General features: G+C 44.1%; 1 protein-coding gene across 10 annotated transcripts in view; it reads left to right on the top strand.

The window, feature by feature from the left end:
- Positions 1-22,369, top strand: part of inpp4b (inositol polyphosphate-4-phosphatase type II B) — a 1,159,724-nt gene that overhangs the window by 1,038,501 nt on the left and 98,854 nt on the right. For all 10 annotated transcript variants that reach the window (XM_086009058.1, XM_086009093.1, XM_086009068.1 and 7 more), the window contains 2 exons: positions 14,836-14,959; positions 20,627-20,759. In XM_086009058.1, the coding sequence (XP_085865184.1) occupies positions 14,836-14,959; positions 20,627-20,759 (257 nt within the window). The remainder of the gene's footprint in view (positions 1-14,835; positions 14,960-20,626; positions 20,760-22,369) is intronic.

The raw sequence follows: 22,369 nt of genomic DNA, 5'->3' as shown, positions 1-22,369 counted from the left end.
TAGCGCCTTTTATACAGGGGTGGTCACTGCCGGTACTGCAGTCTGAGACCAGTTATTCTCTTAAAGGTACATACACAACAGGTCCCACAGGATTTCCTGTCCGTTAATTTTAATGTTCTGTGCCAGGAATGTGAATTCGTAATATCTACCCTAATAGATGAATAAAAGACCACTGTCCTTATTGGCTTTGTGTATTCTGTAATATGTATTGTGGTACAGAGCCATTTATACCAGGAGGTCTCCAGGATTATAAGGCAAAGAAAAGAAGAAAGATTTGCATTTATAGTGTGGCTTATCACATCTCTCAGAAGTGGCTCAAAGTGCTTCACCCACAAGGGATTACTGTAAAGTGTAGCCATTTTATGTTTGGCTGAATTCCACAAACATCAATGAGATAAATAACCATTTCAGGTGATTTTTGTTGAGGGAGGAATGTTAGCCAAAAGACCAGGAGAACTCTTTACTATTTGAATAGCATCTTAGAAACAGTGGGATCAAGCAGACAGGGCCTAGGTTTAATTTCTCATCTGAAGGATAGCACCTCTGAGAATCCAACACTCCCTCACTACTGCAATGGTGTTCCTTCCTAGATTATGTGCTCAAGTCCTGGAATGGTACTTAAATTCACAACCTTCCAACTCAAAGGTGCGAGTGCTACCATATAAGCCAAGGACTTTGTTCCCTGTGTGTTCATATATCCATAAAGAGTAGCCAGGACTAAGTCATAAGATTAGTGCAGTCAGCAATCTGACAACAGTATAAAACGTACAGGCATTACACTCGTCGTAAACATTGTCATCAGAACTGCACTGATTATGTTCCAGCCTTCTAAAATTCGGGAGTTCACCATTTACTACAAGTGCTACATTTGAGTAGTTTTTATCAGAACTCTTCAATTGTATTGCAAGTCACAGCAAACTCCCAGGCATCTCTTCTTTTTAAAAAAAAAGTCCCCTTTTCAAATGAAAACGCTGGGTTTCCATTCCAAAGAAGCCAGCAGCCTACTACCGTTTCCCAATCTCCAAAACTGGATTAATGTTTTTGGTTGTTACTTGATAATTTAATTGGCTGTTAAACCACTTTTGAGGTGTGAAATGAACATGATCGCAGACTGTCTTGATGGACCAGGCTTTTGTCAGCAAGGCTAATGAAATCCTATAGAACAAATTCATCTAGTGGAAAAAACAGAGTAATAGGCATTTCTATTCATTGCAGATAAAAGAAAAAGAAAACGTAAGATTAGAAACTCGGGTGATTTTGCGAATGGAGGCGCATTGGAGGCGGGACTGCTGCTTGCCGGGTCGATGTCCCGCCTCCATCGAGTTGTGGCCAACCCACGCTATTTTCCCTTGATTGACCTTGTTAAGCCCGCCCAGCGGGTTTAGCAGGCCAATTAAGGGAAAGCTGGTTGCAGAGCACGTCAACATATGACGTGTCATCTGTCAAAAAATTTTGACATTAATTGTCATCGTTTGACAGCTCTGTGAAGCTGTCAAACAGTGACAATCTCTGCAGTTTGATGAGGTCTTGCATACAAGACCACATCAACCTTCTTTCTTTTGCAGAAATGAGATGTTTGTTGCATCTGCGAATGCAACGGCCATCTCTCAAATGCAACATAGAGGTGCAAGACTCTCCGCATACACACCGACTGAACCCTGCAGGAAGAAACAAAGGTAAGTACACTTTTAAAAACACTTGGGATTCACCTCTACATTCTTGCACCCATCACTTACCTTCACACCACACTTTTTCACCCCCCACAACCCCCACAGACCCAGTACTCGCCTCGCTGAGCTGGCGGGTTTTGGAGCCTTCGGGAAGCCCGCACTTGTGAGGGCAAAATGTGGATAATCCTATTTTCTGCCTGTTAAGTACCTGTTAACAAACAGTTAATAGGCTTTAATCCCTTCCCGCCTCCAAGGAGATGGGACCCGGCGCAGGACAGCAACCCACCTCCTGGGAAGATGGCATGGAGGCGGATTGGGCACCCGCCCCCAAATTCTGCCATTTTCCCGGTAGTCCCACCTTCATACCCGCAGCCCCACGGCTGGCAAAATCACCCCCTCAGTTTCTAAAAGCAGAAAAGATCCCTATTGATGTTTTATAAGCCGCTATACTCCAACTGTTAAAAATCAAAAATTGAAAACACCGCAATATGGCTATAAAGTTATCAACATTTTAAAATTTTAAGTCAGCTGTTGTATTGATGTCCTAATTAATAATTGAATAAAGTTTTAAATAAAGAACAATAATCAGTCCACAGATGTTGGTCAATGATACAAAACCTACCATTAGAATAAAACTTTGTTATCTACATCGAGTTTGTTGACTACAGCAAGCCATTGGTCAATTTTCTTCTTCCCCATTGGCTATTCCCCATTGTGTTTATCTGTGTTTTCTCCTGTCTAAGTGGTTATTTTTTTAAATTTTCATTATTCACCAATCATATTGCCCCAAGTTTAAATTTCTTCCAATCATATTCCAGGACACACAATTCTACCATATCATTTCCCAGAAAATAAAATTCTCCAAAATACAGTCACATGATAGCTCTTCATCCATCTCACTCTATATTCCTAATCATAAAATTTACCACAAAACAAACATAAAATATTTACCAGAAAGAAATCACAAACACGCATAAAACTGACTCCAACAAAAAGTTTTACTATTCCCACAAGCAACACAATACATCCTTCTGACCTTTTGAACATCCTGAACTCTCCCCGTCCCCTTTACTTTATGATCCACACCCAACCAGCTGACTCCCCATATTTGGAAGCCTTGCGATTATGATGTTACGAGTACCCCCCAATGAGACGACAATTCCCAGGAGTTACTGTCCAGTCAAAGATCCAATGCATTTGCTAACTATCCAGCAAGTTCTTGCTGTTCTAGTATTCCTGATGCCTGATGCAACATATGGGAACACTGGCTAGCTGAATTCCTGACTTGAATTATGTTCTGACTTACTCGTTTGAGAAAAATAAATGGAAAGTGGCGCAGGTTAGTAACCAAGCCAGAGAATGAACAAATTGAGCAGAAAGACTTTGAGGAAGAGGGAATAATCTGGGAAACAGCAGGACTCCACTCAGTTATTCTGCATAACACTGCCCACCAACAGCCGAATACAAATCTGTTGGGAGGTTGGGAACCTGTGCGGGGAGACAGAGGAAAGGGAAGCAAGGATAGAAGCAAAAGACAGGAAGGAGAAAAGCAAAAGTGGCAGTCAGAGAAATCAAGGGTGTAAATCAAACATGGCCACAGTAACTAATAATTCTAAAAGGTCTAAGAGTGTTAAAAAAAAAAAAAAAACAAGCCTGAAGGCTTTGGCCTAGAAATTCAGTTAGGGATGCCCAGCTCGCCTGGGCGCCGGAATTACCGCTGCGCGCGGAGCCACTTGCGCCAGCGGGAAATTCAGTTTCAGCGCCCCAAGTGGAAACTGGCCGCTAAACAAGGGTTTCGGCGCCCCGCTTGGGGCGCTGAAACTGAATATCGGCGTGCAAAGTGCCGCAGCGCCACCCGCTGCGGCACGGCAGCCTGCAGTACTGCAGGCCTTCCTCTCACTCTTAAGGGGGAGGTGCCTGCAACAGCGCGATCCCCGCTGGCGAGTGCCGGCAAATGAGCCCGGCACCAAGGAGAAGTGCCGGGCTCTCTGGAAACAGCCGGCATTGCCGCGGGGGGGGGGGGTGTAGGAGGCCGGGGACGGAGGTGCGGGCAGGCGGCCGCCGAAAAAGCGGCCGGCCGCACCTCCACCTTAACTTGCCCCACTACCGGCACAGGTAGGCCCCATGTACCGGTCGCTGTTTGCGGCCGGCGCGGGGGAGGCGGCAGCAACCAAATATGGCCAGCGGGGCGATAGCGGGGCGCTGCGCACACCGATGACGTCATCGGTGGCGGCGCAGTGCTACTGGCTAATGCCGCCATTAGCGCCCTGCTAAATATCGCGGTAGGTTTGCACAGTGGCGCAAAAGCCCTCTTTGGGCGCAAACTGGTGGCGCAGGCCACTGAATTTCTAGGCCTTTGTGTCTTAATGCGAGGAGCATTCGTAATAAGGTGGATGAATTAGCTGCGCAAATAGATGTAAATGGCTATGATATAATTGGGGTTACAGAGACATGGCTCCAGGGTGACCAAGGCTGGGAATTCAACATCCAGGGGTATTCAATATTCAGGAAAGACAGGCAAAAAGGAAAAGGAGATGGGGTAGCATTGCTGGTTAAAGAGGAGATTAACACAATAGTAAGGAAGGATATTCGCTCTGATGATGTGGAATCTGTATGGGTAGAGCTGAGAAATACCATGGGGCAGAAAATGTTAGTGGGAGTTGTATACAGACCCCCAAACAGTAATGCTGAGGTTGGGGATGGCATTAAATAGGAAATCAGAGATGCGTGCAATAAGGGCACAGCAGTTATCATGGGTGACTTTAATCTACATATAGATTGGTCTAACCAAATTAGTAACAATACTGTGGAGGAGGAATTCCTGGAGTGTATACGGGATGGTTTCCTGGACCAAGAGCTCAAGCCATCTTAGACTGGGTATTGTGTAATGAGAAAGGATTAATTAGCAATCTTGTTGTGCGAGGCCCCTTGGGGCGGAGTGATCATAATATGATAGAATTCTTCATTAAGATGGAGAGTGAAGTATTTGACTCAAAGACTAGGGTCCTGAATTTAAATAAAAGAAACTACGATGATGTGTGAGTTGGCTAGGATGGATTGGGGAACGTTACTTAAAAGGGTTGACGGTGGATAGGCAATGGCAAACATTTAAAGATCGCATGGATGAACTACAACATTTGTTCATCCCTGTTTGGCATAAAAATAAAAAAAAGGTGACTCAACCGTGGCTAACAAGGGAAATTAGGGTTAGCATAAGATCCAAGGAGAGGACATATAAATTGGCCAGAAAAAGCAATAAACCTGAGGATTGGGAGCAGTTTAGGATTCAGCAAAGGTGGACAAAGGGATTAATTAAGAGGGGGAAAATAGAGTATGAGAGTAAGTTTTCAGGGAACATAAAAACTGACTGTAAAAGCTTGAATAGATATGTGAAGAGAAAAAGATTGGTGAAGTCAAGCATAGGTCCCTTGCAGTCAGAATCAGGGGAATTTATAATGGGGAACAAAGAAATGGCAGACCAATTAAATACATACTTTGGTTCTGCCTTCACAAAGGAGAACACAAATAACCTCCCAGAGATGTCGGGGAACATAGGTTCTAATGAGAGGGAGGAACTGAATGAAATCAGTATTTGTAGGGAAATGGTGTTAGGGAAATTGATGGGATTGAAGGCCGATAAATCCCCAGGGCCTGATAATCTACATCCTAGGGTACTTAAGGAAGTGGACGTAGAAATAGTAGATGCATTGCTGGTCATCTTCCAAAATTCTATAGACTCTGGCACAGTTCCCATTGATTGGAGGGTAGCTAATGTAACCCCACTATTCAAAAAAGGTGGTAGAGAGAAAAACGGGGAATTATAGACCGGTAAGCCTGACATCGGTAGTGGGGAAAATGCTAGAGTCCATTATAAAAGATGTAATAGCAGAGCACTTGGAAAGCAGTGACAGGATCGGACAAAGTCAACATGGATTTATAAAAGGTAAATTGCGCTTGACTAATCTACTGGAATCTTTTGAGGATGTAACTGGTAGAATAGATAAGGGAGAACCAGTGGATGTGTTGTATTTGGACTTTCAGAGGCTTTCGATAAGGTCCCGCATAAGAGATTAGCGTGTAAAGTTAAAGCACATGGGATTGGGGGCAAGGTACTGACTTGGATAGAGAACTGGTTGGCAGACAGGAAGCAAAGAGTTGGAATAAATGGGTCTTTCTCCGAGTGGCAGGCAGTGACTAGTGGGGTACCGCAGGGATCAGTGCTAGGACCCCCAGCTATTCACAATATATATTAATGATCTAGATGAGGGAACTAGATGTAATATCTTCAAGTTTGCAGACGACACAAAGCTGGGTGGGCGTGTGTGCTGTGAGGAGGATGCCGAGAAACTCCAGTATGATTTGGACAGGTTGGGTGATTGGGCAGAAGCATGGCAGATGCAGTATAATGTGGATAAATGCGAGGTTATCCACTTTGGTGGCAAAAACAGGAAGACAGATTATTATCTGAATGGAAATAGATTGGGAGAAGGGGAAGTGCAATGAGACCTGGGTGTCCTTTTGCACCAGTCGCTGAAGGGCAGCAGGTGGTTAAGAAGGCAAATGGTATGTTGGCCTTCATAGCGAGAGGATTCGAGTACAGGAGCAAGGATGTCTTGCTGCAATTGTACAGGGCCTTGGTGAGACCACACCTTGAGTATTGTGTGCAGTTTTGGTCGCCTTATCTGAGGAAGGATGTTCTTGCCATGGAGGGAGTGCAGCGAAGATTCACCAGGCTGATACCTGGGATGGCAGGAATGACGTATGAGGAGAGATTGTGTCGATTGGGCTTATATTCGCTGGAGTTTAGAAGAATAAGAGGGGATCTCATCGAAATTTATAAAATTCTAACAGGACTAGACAGACTAGATGCAGGAAGGATGTTCCCGATGGCGGGGCAGTCCAGAACCAGGGGTCACCGTCTAAAGATAAGGGGTAAGCCATTTAGGACAGAGATGAGGAGGAATTTCTTCACCCAGAGAGTGGTGAACCTGTGGAATTCTCTACCACAGAAGGCAGTTGAGGCTAATTCATTAAATATATTCAAGAAGGAGTTAGATATATTTCTTAAGGCTAAAAGGATCAAGGGATATGGGGAGAAAGCAGGGACAGGTTACTGAATTTGGATGATCAGCCATGATCTCATTGAATGGCGGAGCAGGCTCGAGGGGCCGAATGGCCTACTCCTGCTCCTATCTTCTATGTTTCTATGTAAGCAACAGCATGAGATCATCTGGTGTTATAAATTTATTCTAACACTGATATTTGAACATGCATTGGTATCACAATTAATGCCATTCTTAAAGATTCTTTCATCATTTCTCTTTCTTACATTCAATGTAATTCCATCCCGTGGTTATTCCGTAAATTGAAATCATCATAGAAGTGCAGTAATGATGGACTATTGTAATGAGTAAACAGATTGCAGGTGTATTAGCTTACGTGTGCCTACAAACCATTGCAAAATGATAGTGCTTCAATCAGTGATACCCACAAGGACAGTGTGGGCCCCCTGTTCAAAACTATTTAGAAGAGTAACTCCATAATGAGATAACAGATTCCTCCAGCACATCCAGCTTTCAGTCTATGTTCAAAAGCTCTACATACAAATAGAAATCCCTCATGCCTATATTTTCTGAAGTACCGCCACTTTTATCTTTTTCAGCTGCTTCTCATGAGAAAATAACACCATGGCCTAGAAATTCAGTATAGCCACGTTTGGGGCGCTACAGCCGGGCGGCCGCTAAAGTTTGCGCCCGGCGCAACTTCGCGCCACCTTCAGTGGCATCGCCCCAAGAGGTTGCTGCTGCGCTAAAACAGGCGATGCACGACTATCATTAGGCGCTAAGCCGGTGGCCCGGGGCGAAACCCCCGAGGGCGGGCGCAGCGCAGGTGCGGCGAGCTGCTGATTGACGGCAGACACTCTGGCGCCGGTGAACTCTTAAAGGGGGAGGGTGGATTTGTTTTTTTGAAAGGCCGAGACTGGTGTATTTGTGTTTTTTGAAAGGCCGAGACTGGTCGATTTGTGTTTTTTGTGGGGGCTTCTCTCCATTAGTTTGTAATGTGGGAAGGGCAGAGGTTTCAAAGAAATAAATGTTCTTAAATCGCACTGTCCATGCTTTCTTTTGGAAGTCCTGGTTGCCCTGCTCGGCTGAGGGCTTGTGGAGCGGCTACATTCTTCTTGTGCCATTGGCACAAGCCATTCCCTGAGAGGGGGCCCAGAACCGACGTTCAATAAGCCGCCGACGGGCGGCCCTTGCACTTTCTGCCTCCCTCCTGTGCTGGTCCTCCTCCTCCTCTTCTGGTGGTCCTCCAATGTCTGGTGGCAGTGGCTGAGTCCTGCGGATAGCCAGGTTGTGCAGCATGCAGCACACGACCACGAAATGGGAGACTCGCTCAGGCGAATACTGTAGGGCTCCTCCGGAACGATCCAGACAGCGGAACCGTTGCTTCAGGACGCCGATTGTTTGCTCAATGATGTTCCTGGTTGCTTGATGGCTGTCATTGTATCCCTCTTCAGCAGAGGTGCTGGGCGCACAGAGCGGGGTCATCAGGCAGGTGCACAAAGGATAGCCTTTGTCCCCGAGAAGCCATCCTCGTGGGTGAGGCTGGACCTGGAACATGTCTGCTACAGAAGTCTGGCGCAGGATGAAGGCATCGTGGCTGCTGCCTGGAAAGCGGGCATTGACAGCTAGGATGAGCTGCCTGTGGTCACACACCAACTGCACGTTGAGCGAATGGTAGCCCTTCCGGTTGCGGTAATCCTCGGCATTCTCCAGAGGTGCCCGCAAAGCCACATGCGTGCAGTCAATGGCGCCCTGCACCATGGGGAAGCCCGCTAATGCTGCAAAGCCCATTGCACGCTGTTGCTGCTTGACAAGGGCCATGGAGAAGGAGATGAACTGACGTCTCCTTCTGAAAAGGGCATTGGTCACCTGGCGGATGCAGCAATGCACGGCAAACTGGGAGATGTTGGAAATGTCCCCAGTAGCGGATTGGAAGGAGTCGGTGGCATAGAAGTTGAGAGACACCGTCACCTTCACTGCCACCGACAGAGACGTCCTGCTCCTCAGATGTGGCTGCAGATCTCCGCGAAGCAGGTGGCAGATCTCGGTGACCACCACCCTTCGGAATCGCAGCCTCCGAACACACTGCTCGTCAGACATGTTCAGATATGAGAACTGTTGGCGGTATACCCTGGGTGGGTAAGGCCTCCTTTGCCGACGCCTGTTGCCCCCTCTCCATCTGGCCATGTCTGCCACTCTCTCACGGCGTCTGTGAGCCCTTTGAATGCAATGGAGAAGGCCAGCGTTTGCACCCATTGCAGCCCCCATTATATGTTTCCAATCAATGATATGGCTCTGAAGTTAAAGACAAGTGGAAAGCTGTGGCCTGAAGCCACAAGTACCTGTGCGAGTGTTGAGCCAAAGCAGAAAGCTCTCTACCTTGGTCTCTCTGCAAAGATCCGTCTCTCACAAAGAAGGAGTGTTGCAAAATGGCTGCCTTTTCTACTGCAGGAGGAGTGCCCTTTAATTTGCGCCCCCCGCGCCCCGCAGCGACTGAGAACTGTTCCCCTCTATCAGTCGCTAGGGGCGCCAGGCGCACAATAGGCCGGCACCACTGAATTTCCGGTGTGGGGCGAACAAAGGGCGTTGCACGATGAAATGACGTCCGGATCTGCGCGCGCAGCTGAGCGCGCGCAAAGGCTTTGCGCCGCCGCTAAATCTTTACTGAAGTTGGCTGCCTGCTCCTATTGCTGACACTGAGAGGTAGGTGGAAACATCACTCCATGTGTGTTTCTCATGCTGACGTACATTAGTGGGTTGTTGAAGATGCGCTTCTGTTGCTTTGACCGATCAGGTGGAGCCCTGCAGTATACGCAATACAGGGTCTCCAGAATGATCGTGGTCTGCTGTGTACTGCATAACATCGCACAGCGTCGTGGCTTGCAGCTTCCTGATGAGCAAGTGGCTCAGTTCCAGCCCTCCTCAGATGAGGAGGAGGCTGAGGAGGAGGAGGATCTGGAGAAGGAGGAGCAGGAGGAGGTCAGAGCGCCGGTCTATCGATCAGCAGCACGCAAGCACATGGCTACCCGTGATGCAAGGGATGAAATTATCCTGGCCAGATTTGCATTTGTATAGGTTGTCCAAGTTGGCACGTGTGCTCGGTTCCATCTTAAGACATCATAGACAATGGACATGACTCTCTGGCCTCCTTTCACTCTGGCCACCAACCTGGCAATGCAAGTGTCGCGGAGCCCGCAATGTGGAGCTGCCTAAGGCGAAAGAACAGATGCCATAACACCAACATTTTGGCATCAAATCATTTTAATGCTTTCCAACAGGGATGGCATTTCATCAATACGCAGAAACATTCACCCAATCTGCACACAGATCTGGAGGTGATATCCCTTGCCAGCTGGACCCACACAGCCTTGGTTTCTTTGGGAGGCCTCTTCCTCCCAGATGAGTGGAAGAGCACCTCCCTAGCTGTCACCCCCTCAACCAACATTTGCAGTGCCTCATCCGAGAACCTCGGGGAAGCCCTTGCCTTGGAATTGGACACAGTGGTTTCTCAGAATATGTTACAGGTGGTGCAGGATAGGCAGAAATCCAGTGGAATGATCCAAGGCAGCAAGCAGCCCTAAAATCAGGCTGGAATAGTGATGTCAGCAGAGGCGAGTTTCAGTCCCAGAACACTAATTGACCATGGGCATCCCACACCTCTGAAATCAAGTGGCCAATCAGAGGAAAATCGCAATTTTTTTGAAAACTATCAGTGGAGGCGGCTTTCAAACCCACCCAAACCGAAACCTGCCTCCATTGGGAAAATTGCCCCCATTGTATTTGCAGCACCAAAGGAAGCCATTTGGCCCATTGTGCCAGTGCACTTCAGCTGGAGCTGTCTACTCTATCCCAATTCCATGCCCTTTCCCCATATAGTTTTACATTCTTCCTTTTCAAATACTTAGTCAGTTTCCTTTTAAATTGTCTCTGCCTTAATAGCCACTTGCAGTAAAGCATTCCGTGTTCTAATAACTGTCAGATTACAATTAGGTCACTCATTTACGAATCTTACCTTTCACTGCTCTTTATCCTAAAATGTTCTATATATTTTTCTACTATGAACTATCTGTACATCCATTAACCTGTCTATGTGGTCCTATATTCTCCTACATTCTTCTTTTCAATTTTCCAGGCCTCTTAATGTGGTATCATCACTAGATCTTTTGTCCCAATGTAGTTTATATAAATGGGAAACAAAAGATTTTCTGGCACAGATCCCTGGAGCACAATGCTACTGCCATCTTGCCAAAGCAAAAGACATCCATTTACCTTTATTCTTTACTTTCTGTCCTATGGCCACCCCTCTATCTATTTGACTACATTTTCTTTAATTCCATGTGATTTAATTTTTTTAACAGGTCTCTTATTTGGCAGCTCATCAAACTCCTTCTGCAAATCCATTCTACAACTTCCACTGCATTTCCTTTATCGATACACACCAATTTCTGCAAAAAATTCAGTTAAGTTAGTCATGCCCCACCTGCCCTTTACAAACCATGCTAACTGTCCCTGATTATCCCATGCCTTTCTAGATGTTCACTAATTTCATCCCATGTTAATGACTCTAGACGTTTGCTCACAATTGAAGTGAGATTAACTGACCTATCATTTCCTGACTTTTTCCTTAAACTGATATGTAATATTTTCACATTCCAGTCTGTTGGCATAATTCCCATTTCTAACAATTTTTGGAAAATGATGGTTAATGCCTTTACATTTCTTACCCAACCTGCTTCAGTTTTCTGAAATTCATTCCATCTGGCTCTGATGACTTTCCTATTTTCAGTCACATTAACTTTTGAAATCAGTGCCCTTTTGAATATTTACCATCAGTAGTGGCACATACACATTACCCTGGGATTCTCCTATAAAAAAACTGATAAAGTCTTCTTAAGCATTTCTGCCATTAGAAACATAGAAGATAGGAGCAGGAGTAGGCCATTCGGCCCTTCTCCGCCATTCAACGAGATCATGGCTGATCATCCAAACCCTAGCACCCGGTCCCTACACCGACAGCCATCCCACCCAAGCCCTAACCCCATAACCCCACGTATTTAATCCCCCCTAACACTAAGGGCCAATTTTTTTATCATGGCCAATCAACCTAACCCGCACATCTTTGGACTGTGGGAGGAAACCGGAGCACCCGGAGAAAACCCACGCAAACACGGGGAGAATGTGCAAACTCCACACAGACAGTCACCCGAGGCCGGATTTGAACCCGGGTCCCTGGCGCTGTGAGGCAACAGTGCTAACCACTATGCCACCGTGCAGTCTCAAGTAGAAGATGACCCCCTTTGTCTCTAAGAGATCCCATTCTTTTGACTTGTGTGCTTATAAAATACATTGCTTCCTTTTATGTTGACTGCAAGTCTTCTTTCATACTCCCTCTTCATTATCCTAATCTCTGTTTTTTCTTCCTTTCTACACATGTTATAATTTATGGTTTTCATGTATATTCCCCATATTTATCATGTACCTTTTTTAAATGTGTGTCAGCCAATGGCTCAGTGGGTAGCACCCTTGCCTCTGAGTCAGAAGGTTGTGGGTTCAAGTCCCACTCCAGGGACTTGAGCACATAAAGCTAGGCTGACACTCCAGTGCAGTGCTGAGGGAGTGCTGCATTGTCGGAGGTGCCGTCTTTCGGATGAGACGTTAAACCGAGGCCCCGTCTGCTCTCTCAGGTGGATGTAAAAGATCCCATGGCACTATTTTGAAGAAGAGCAGGGGAGTTATTCCCGGTGTCCTGGCCAATATTTATCCCTCAATCAACATATTAAAACAGATTATCTGGTCATTATCACATTGCTGTTTGTGGGAGCTTGATGTGTGCAAATTAGCTGCCACGATTACAACAGTGACTGCACTTCAAAAAGTACTTCATTGGCTGTAAAGCGCTTTGGGACGTCCGGTGGTCGTGAAAGGTGCTATATAAATGCAAGTCTTTCTTTAAATCTCAGTTTTGCTGCAACCTCTCTATCTATCCATACAAACTCTACCTTTGATTTACCCACTTTATAGTCAATACTCTGATTTTGCTACTTAAGCCCATCAAAAAAAGGCACCAATTCTGTCAAACGGCAATAAAGGACCTTGCTTCTACTCTGCCCTGTATGATTGAAGGACTCATTCTTCATATTGGTTCATCTGTTGTCAGTGCAACCCAGGCAGTCATTTGTTATTTCATTTTAGTTCTTTAATGAGCTGTTATTAGTAATCTATAGTTTCTTTAAAAATGATCCCTATTGATAAAACTTAATAATGTATTGATCACTTCAAATTAAATTGTCAGTTTGTAGTGAATTTTTGATAGCTAAGCACAGTATCCTCACTCCATAGTTGTCACTGTTTTCAGGATGATAATTTAAAGGAGAGCTACAAGAGTGTTGCGGATCAGCATAAAGCAATCCGTTTTAGTGGGTGCCACTATTAGACCTCTGAGTATCTCTTCAATTTATATTTGTTAGATGTTAATAGTGCATGTCATGCAAGGCTGTCAAATGCTCAAGAACTGGGAATTGCTTATATATAAATAAGTAATTTTCTAAATATTACTAAATATATGTTAATTACTTTACAACACTGATATCAAAGTGTTGCAGAACAACTTTTTCTTTATTAAATATTAAGTATGCACTTACTGCATACAGTTGAAATGAGACATTACCATAAACATTTTGGGAACCATTAGTGGATTATACACACACTTTCCATTTTTTTCTCCAGGTTTCAGTGTTTAATTTGCTAGATTCTCAAGCTTACTTTTTCAGATTCCAGAATTTACATGATCCAGATTTTTGCAGACTTTGGTTTCATCAAATGCAGTGTTTTATGGTGCTTTCATTTTCTGTTTCAAAAAGTTTATTTCACAAAAGCAGTGAACGCGTGATAAAATCATGAAATATAAACATGGTCATAAGTTTCCTGGCATAATTGTGGAGGTGGGAGTAAGTTTTCAATTTTTTAAATCGGACAAATGGACTTATGGAGAGTTCCTCATGAACATGGTTAGTTCAATTTCCCATAATTTTATATTTTTGAATCAAAGGTTTCAAAATACACACCAATTCAAAATTTTGCACATGATACAGTTTAATCAGTTAAAACCAAAAACTCTAATGACTCACCTTTACATCGTGAACTGACATGCTCACGTTAAACATTAATCATTGCTTTTTAATTTAACTGTGTGTATGAAAAGTAGTCTGAAGATCTCTTCTATTCTGTAATGCTCTGCTGAAGTTGAGGGAACCCACATATAACCAGCTAACAGTTCCTAAGTGATGGTGCACAGTGGGTGGCCTTGATCAGCCCAGATACAAATGGTTTCATTAACTCAAATGAACTCATTAAAACAAAGTGTTTGGCAGCACCAAGTGGTGCTTCCACCTGCCAATTTGAACAATTGAAATAGTGCCTTAGCATGTGGGTGCTATATAAATGCAAGTCCTTTTTATTAATCTGTTGAAGGAGTTGAAGCAATTAGAATTATGACTAAACACAGAGCATCTGTCAGTGCAATGGCAGTGCATGTTGATGTGACATGGAGTTCTATGCAGAAAATTGGCATCAGGTCATGCCTTTCGAGTTGTTGGTCTCAGTCATGTTGTGAGGATATGTGGATTTGAGGCCAAGTTATTTTCCCACCCTCTCTCACACCAATTAGCTCCTGAACAGCAGTGGTTGTGCCTGGGGAGCATTAGTCTTTGTTTCTTTACTTTCTCACAACATAATTGCTAAAATTGAGATCCTGTCTTTCACCTTATTGTATAACTTGACATCGTCTTGGGTTTTTGGAAACTGAACAGGTTTTATAAGGGCACGATTGTCAATCTGATGGGGAGTTGATGTGCTTGTCTATAGTCAAAGCTCACTGTAACAAACTGTTATTACAGCCCTCTCATTTTTGCCAACTTTTTTCCTAGATCCATTGAAATTTCCATATTTCAGAGAGGAGCTCATTCTGCCAATTTCATCCTGTCTAATCGCTTTTACATTCAGTCATGAAGAAATTATGTCTGAAAAATGATTTTGTTGATAAATTAAAATCTACTTAATATGTTTTAAACAAAATATCTTATTAGTTTTCTTGTTCTCTTTAGCTTGCAGGCCTGGTCTGTGGGTTTGTGATCAAACTGCACACGTGTTTACATGACCAGGGCTTCCTACTGCAGCTTCACACTGCGGGTTTGCTGGTGCAGTTTGAAGGACTTCTCAGCACATACAGTGAGTAACATATTTTATTAGCACATACTGATTAGCTTTAGGAGAGCTCTTTCAGGTCAAGGTGCTTACTGGAAGTGGCCTATTTGTCCTGCTGGCTACCAGAACACAGATTTCACGAGCACTTAATATAAAAGTGAAGTGCTGATCTGGACTTAACGAGACACACTGTGGATAACAACAGGTAACGGCTGAGCAACATCAGATAATGTGGTCCGTGGTTTGTGGCCTCAAACTCCTGAGCCTTGGACAAGAAAAAAATTACACAGTGTGTATATGAATCTATATATAATATAAATCTCCAGACATGCCTGGTTATGACATAGATTACATAGTTTTACTAAGTACTCTAACAGCTTTACTGTTCATGTTTTACCCCCAGTATCTTAATCTTCCATTATTGGAACCAATGGCCTGGTATTTGCGGTTGGTAATAACAGGGAACGAACAGCATTCGCTGTTATTACCACTGTGAAACTGATCGCAACTTCAGGATGTAGCGCGCGGAAATCCTGAAGCTGCCATCAGTCATTCATTCACTGCTCCAGCACTGGCTGTGCTGTGGTGGCTGCCCCAGGCCCCCTCCACCCTCCCCCGCCCCCCCACCCCTGGGGTAATCTGTGAAATCAAGGGAACTGACGAAAACATTGGCTCTTCCGCGGTAATATCGCTGTTAAATACCCCATTAAAAGTTAGACCTTTTTGGATTAGGTGTAACTGGGGTTTTAACAGCATATTGACTGCCAAACAAACGTTCTAGCCCTGAAAAACTAATTTTAATTTTCTGGAGTGTCAAGTTTATTTTAATAAAAATTTTAATTATTTCTTAAAAAAAAAAAAGCTCATCTTTATTTTAGGTTTACCTTTTCCCCATGTGAGCGCCCCAGACTTTGTATAACATTTTTAAAAAGTTAGAATCAAAGGAGGTTACTCACTTCCTGGTTCGCTGTCTGTGAGAATTCTGCATTGTGATTGGCTGCTTAGACAGTTTGTTGACATCACAGTAGCTCACGTTAGGGAGTCCCCATTAACTTGTACTGATTTCAATTGCACGTGGGAAAAGCCGAACTTCTTGCCACAGATCTTTGTGGGAAGCTTACTTCGGGGCCAACGGCGAACGCCTTTGCTTCGCCACTGATCACAAATTATGGGCCAACGTATCATTACTGCCATTAACCATTGGAACTATGTAAACTTTTTTTTGGCACCAAGTAAACACCTCCATTCTCTGCTCTAATGAATGGATTGACAAAATTAGCTATAAATACCAGGGCCCTGAAGTTACACCATAGAAACTGTCCTTGTGAAACTTTCCTTCTACTGTTTTGGGGAGTTGTTAACTCACTTATTTTTAACACGTTAATGTCTCTGTTAAAATAGCTGCGAGAAATCTCAGACGAATGCATTCACGCTCGTTTGTTAGTATCCCACAGCAAAATGCCAGGGCCTTGGCTTCAAGCATCCTCATTAATAATGTCTTCCAGGGTACATACAGTGGAATCCCTTAAAGTATCTGGCTTTTACTGTAGTTTCGGCGAAGATTTTTAATACATTTTTGCAAATAAAAATCCAGGTGATCAGGCTTTGTGGTGTCACCACTCCTAGGTGTTGCAGTAACAGAGCCAGCTTTTGAACACTGTGCTTAATCCATTAGGATAAATAATAGAAAGTGCTGTTAGCTTATGGTTCTTTTATAATTTCTCGAACATATTTGCTGCTGCCTCTTTTCAAACACATTCAGCTTTGGATATTACCCCAGTGCATTGCCCGAGATTCTTCCCCTGAATCACTGTCTCAGAATGTACATGCTTATTGATACAGGGAAGTCACTCAAGAAATAGAGAGAACACATTTTAGAATGAAGGAAATGGAAACACTGGAGGTGATTTTCCCACTGGAGGTGAGATGAAGGCGGGTTTCGGTTTGGGTGGGTTTGAAACTCGCCTCCACAGATAGGTTTCAAAAATTTGCGATTTTCCCATGATTGGCCACTTGATTTCAGAGGTGTGGGATGCCCTTTCTTAATTAGTGTTTTGGGACTGAAACTCACCTCTGTTGACAGCACTTTTCCAGTTTGATTTTATGGCTTCTTGCTCCCTTGGTTCATTCCACAGCATTTCTGCGTCTCCTGCACCACCTCCAACATCTTTTGAGAAATCTCTATGTCCAAGGCAAGGGCCTACCCGAGGCTCTCGGATGAGGCACTGCAAATGTTGTAGGAGGGGGTGACAGTTAGCATGGAGGTGCTCTTCCATTCATCTTGGAGGAAGAGGCCTGCCAAAGAAACCAAGGCTGTGTGGGTACAGCTGGCAAGGGATATAAACTCCAGATCTGTGTGCAGATTGGGAGACTGTTTCTTTGTATTGATGAAATGCCATCCCTGTTGGAAAGCATTAAAATGATTTGAAGCCAAAATGTTGGCATTATGGCATCTGTTCTGTCGCCTTCAGCAGCTCCACATTGTGGGCATCGCCACACTTGCGTTGTCAGGTTGGTGGCCTGAGTGAAAAGAGGCCAAAGAGTCCATTGTCAATGATGTCCTAGGATGGAGCAAAGGACATGTGCCAACTTGGGCAACCTATGCAAATCCGGCCATGATAAGCTCATCCCTTGCATCCCGGGCTCTGATCTCCTCCAGATCCTCCTCCTCCTCATCTTCATCTGAGGTCCATGCAGAAAGAAAACGAATGGTTCCCATGCTGCTTGTAGATGCCTCCTTTGGGGAAGCGCTCATTGCAAGCGGGGAGAGGGTCTTCCAAGGAGGTCCCACAGTTGATGGAGTCAAGCTGCAGCACCTCCGACTTCGGAAGGCCTTCTAAAAGTGCTCAGAGATCTTTTAAAGCCAAGGTCTGGCACCTGCAATAATCCTTGCTGCAATAAATGATGTTGTTAGACCTGCAGCAGTGAGGAGGCCACCCACGAGTCAACCCATCAAGTTTACCTGGCGTGGTCTAGGAGGTGCGTGGATCACACCGAAAAGCTGGAAAAATCATGAGGGCCTCTCAAAATAGGCTTAGAGAGGCCCTTAACGAGCATTTAAGGATGTTAAATAACGCAATGGCCAGCTGGAGGTGGGAGCGTCTCCCGACCTCCAAAACCGGAACCGGCAAAATCCCGCGGAGGCAGGTTCCGAACCCAACCTCTTTGAATCTGATTTACCCACCTTTCCCGCCTCCTCCGACATCAGAAAATCGCCCCCACTGTGGTCATTCATTTTGTGTGACTTGTCAAATGGAATGTTTTCAGCCTTAATTTATCACATACCCTGTCATCACCCAAAAAAACCTGTCAGATATTCTCTCTGGATGGGGAAGTCGTGACGAGGGGTCATTCATTTAAAATTGTCACCAACACAGTGAGGAGAGAAGTTAGGAGAAATGTCTTTATGTAAAGGGTTGTTGGAGAATGGAATGCTTTGCCACAGGGAATGGCTAAGACAAAGACCATTGCATCTTTTAAGGACGAATTGGATAAATATTTGAAACAGAGGAAGGTACATTGCTATGGGGAGAAAGAGAGGTAGTGGGATTAGTTATAGATTGCTCTTGCAAAGAGCTGACGCAGGCATGGTGGGACAAATGACCTCCTTCTGTGCTCTAAACTTCTATGGTATTTTAAGTGCAAATGGTACATACAAGTTTAAAAATGAAGATAATGTATTACTTCTTTTAGAGGAATACTTAAGAATAATGCTCTTATGTATAAGACTAATCATGAGTTTTTATCTGAAGATAGCTGTTTTTAAGTTATTAGTTTTTTTTTAAATTGCTTTTAAAACTTGTCAGAGATTGCGGGCCTTTTGTTTAGGATTGCCATTGTCACTGTTTTGAAGATTAGTGCTAACATATTTAGCTTCAGCTCCCAGCAACTCCCCCGCTCGCATTTCACCTCAAACACAACAAAAATGGCAACCCAACTGTGAGATCATGGCCCAAAATTTCCTTGGAGGTGCTCCCTTCTCCACCACCAGAAATGCTCCATAAACCCTGTCTATCTTTGTATACAACGTTTCTGACAAAGTTACGGCAGTGGAATGGGAACTGCTGCAACAAAAATGATCATCAAATTATCCTGGTGTTTATGTTGTTATTGCACATCAAGGCCTGAGGAGGACACCAAAGGTTCTTCTACTTCAGTCTTCTGAAGCTTTTCTTTGTTCTATTTTTATCTTCCTTTCTGTTATCTCTAATTATCTGTCTCAATCTCTGTGCTGTTTCCTTCTATCTTTCTGATGATTTTACTCTCTCAGACACCTGGAGCAATGTTTCCTGTTTCTCTTTGTCTCACTCACTTGTAAAAGCCGGATAACCAGGTGGTGAAGGATAGAGTACTAGAGCCTAGTCTTTAGTTGCTTACAAACCTTTATTTACAGAAACTCATCCTGTGCAGTGCACCAGAAGTAACAATGTGGGAGTGGGAAGAGAAGCTGTTGCAGCTGATACTCTGGCTACGATTAGATAGATAAGAATGGAACCAGGCGAGTGCAGTCCCACCCAGCTGGATGATGGTGGAGAGGCGTTGGAGAAGGATGGAGTGATTAACCATGTTAAAGGCTGCAGACAAGTCGAGAAGGACGAGGAAGGATAGTTTACTTTTGTCACAGTCACAAAGGATGTAATTTGTGACTTTGATAAGGGCCGTTTCGGTACTGTGGCAAGGGCGAAAACCTGATTGGAGGGATTCAAACATGGAATTGCAGGAAAGATGGGTATGGATTTGGGAGGCAACAACACGTTCAAGGACTTTGGAGAGGAAAGGTTGGAGATGGGGCGGTAGTTTGCGAGGATGGAGGGGTCAAGGTTTGGTTTTTTGAGGAGTGGGGTGATGATGGCAGATTTGAGGGAGAGGGGAACAGTACTTGAGAGAGAACCATTAACAATGTCAGCTAACATGGGAGCCAGAAAAGGAAGTTGGGTGGTTAGCAGTTTGGTGGGAATAGGGTTGAGGGCGCAGGAGGTGGCTCTCATAGATAAGATGAGCGTAGATAGGTCAGGAGGGGAGATCGGAGAGAAACTGGAGAAAGATGCGAGTTCAGGGCTAGGGCAGGGGGGAACCTTAGAAGACGTTTGGCCTGATGGGCTAGGGGAAGGAAGGGAAATGGCAGAGGCAGCTGAATGGATGGTCTCAATCTTAGAGACAAAGAAGTAGAAACTCTATTGTCAACCGAGCTATTTGGGAGCTTGTTCAGTAGATTTTAGGCTGCATTGCTGTAACTATGAGAGTTTCCACAGTTGAGGGGTTGGTATATGTCTCTCTCATGTGGTTCTTGAGCTAGTTAGTGATGTTGACAATTTGCCAATCTGCTATTGACCACAAAATAGCTCTGGAAAATTTATCCTGATTGAACCTCGGTGAGTCCATAACCCTTTTTATACTGGACCATTTTCAGAATTCCTCAATCTATTTTGACCAGATTGGGGAAAGGGACTGCCTCCTGCTACCTCATGGGATGAACCATTGGGTTCCTCTGATAAGACAACTTCGCCAAGCCTGGGTCTTGATGGACCAATATGATGTGGCTCAGAAGAGAGTGCAATGAGTCTAGTTAGGTTGATTTTATGATAATATTGCCAAATGCTATTTCGCAAAGAGCACTTCATTCATTATACAGCTCTGTAGGATTTGTAGAAAAGCTGCTGACATTTAAAGGGTGTCTGCTTTTACCTTCAGGTGAAGAGATTGGCATGCTAGAGGACATGTCAGTTGCAATCATTGATTTACAGAAAGTGGCATTCAAAGTTGTTGAAGCACAATTGGAGGAGAGTGCCAGTGCCAACCTTTCTCCTGTTGTGACTGGAATCCGGTAAGCAGCGTTTTTCAGAACAGAAACCATGGTTGCACAATCATGTTAGCATGCAATCTTGTCAGATTTTAATGTCTATCAATGCATTGCAATATTGTACAACATGACACTATCAAAGTGCACTGCATTGAATTTTCTGATAAAAGTTAAAACTGATCAAAGGTCATTGATTTGATAGTTTTTTTTTGTCTTGTCATGTATTGTGAACGTGATTAGGATGATGGGTACACTTGGGAAGCAGATTGTAGTTGCCCATGTGAGGAGACATGGAACATTAAATTATTTCATGTCATATGCTTTCATTAGAATCTGATCCACATTCTTAAAAGATGTCATCTGGTTATCCGGATCGATGAATCTGCTTCTGGGATAAGGGAAAGTGATTTAGCAGTGTTAATGCTGGAAGCTGGTTCATGCACCTTGGTCTCCTGGTATTCAACCTTAGCAAGTACCAGTATAAAAGTGCCTAACCTATCTAAAATTTGTTCTGAAATTGGCCAAGCCTGCATCAGTAATTATAAGTTGGAAATTGCTGTTTGTGCACAATTCAGATGGGAATTGAATGATCTGAGTAAACCCGCTGACTACATTTGTATGGCCATTTTTACCGGATATTTGTGATTTACATAACTTATCGAAACTGTGAAGGCTTCCTACCAATATATTGGGCTCCCTGAGGAAGCACTTGCACGGGCTGCATTCTCGCCTACAAGACAAGTAGAAAGGGTTTAGAGTGGCCATATTCCTGAAAAATGAAGAGTTCTCGGCCATGCACTTCCACAGTAACAGATGCTGCACCAGAAGTCAGGCTGGATGATTTGAGACAAAGGAGAGCTCCCTTTTTTTGCACTGATGGGCAGAAAGGAGAGGTCTAACAAATGTGGCAGTTGATTGCTAGCAAGGTGAACGCTGTCAGTAGGACCCTTGAGGTTGCAACTGAGGAAGATGATGGCAGACCTGAGGAAAGCTGCCAAGGTGAGGTTACCCTACAATCTCCTACACCAAGTACCTGCCCCAAATATGCTACGAAGTATTTCTTCATAACCTGTCAATCTTTCACTGTTGCTACTTCCAAAGTATTCGGAAAATGTTACAGCTCTTTGAAGGTATAGCCCATAGCAGAGCACAATTTCAAGCTGCAACTTGCAATAGAAACTGTAGTTGCGTTTGAAACCTTAATGGGGCTTTGCACAATAAATCCTTTCAATACAATTTAGTTGCATAATGCAAATGCATTTACCCATACATAAGATGAACTGCAGGATTGTCATTTGCATGTAACTGTATGTACTCTTTTTAAACAAGCAACATCTGAACACACTTTTTCTGCTTTTAGGGCAAGGTAGCTCATACCAGAAAGGAATAGACTTGAACAGGGGGCGGACCCATAAATTTCAATCCCATGACCATCGTTAAAGAGATCAGACTGAACTTGATTCGCTTTGAGAGCATAGGCAGAGTAAGGGAGAGTGAAGCCGGAGACCTCCCCCAAGCTCCTGTGTTTTCTTCGCACACATACATGTAACCATCTCACACAGTATATTGCAATACAAGCAATGTTTGAAGGTGTAATTTGTAGTCACATGTTCACAGAAAAGTCCAAGACCAGA

This window comes from Somniosus microcephalus, chromosome 2 (assembly GCF_052327205.1).
Source record: "Somniosus microcephalus isolate GS21.2 chromosome 2, FLI_Smic_1.0, whole genome shotgun sequence".
In the NCBI taxonomy this organism is placed as follows: domain Eukaryota; kingdom Metazoa; phylum Chordata; class Chondrichthyes; order Squaliformes; family Somniosidae; genus Somniosus; species Somniosus microcephalus.
This window is presented reverse-complemented; position numbering and strand designations above follow the sequence as displayed.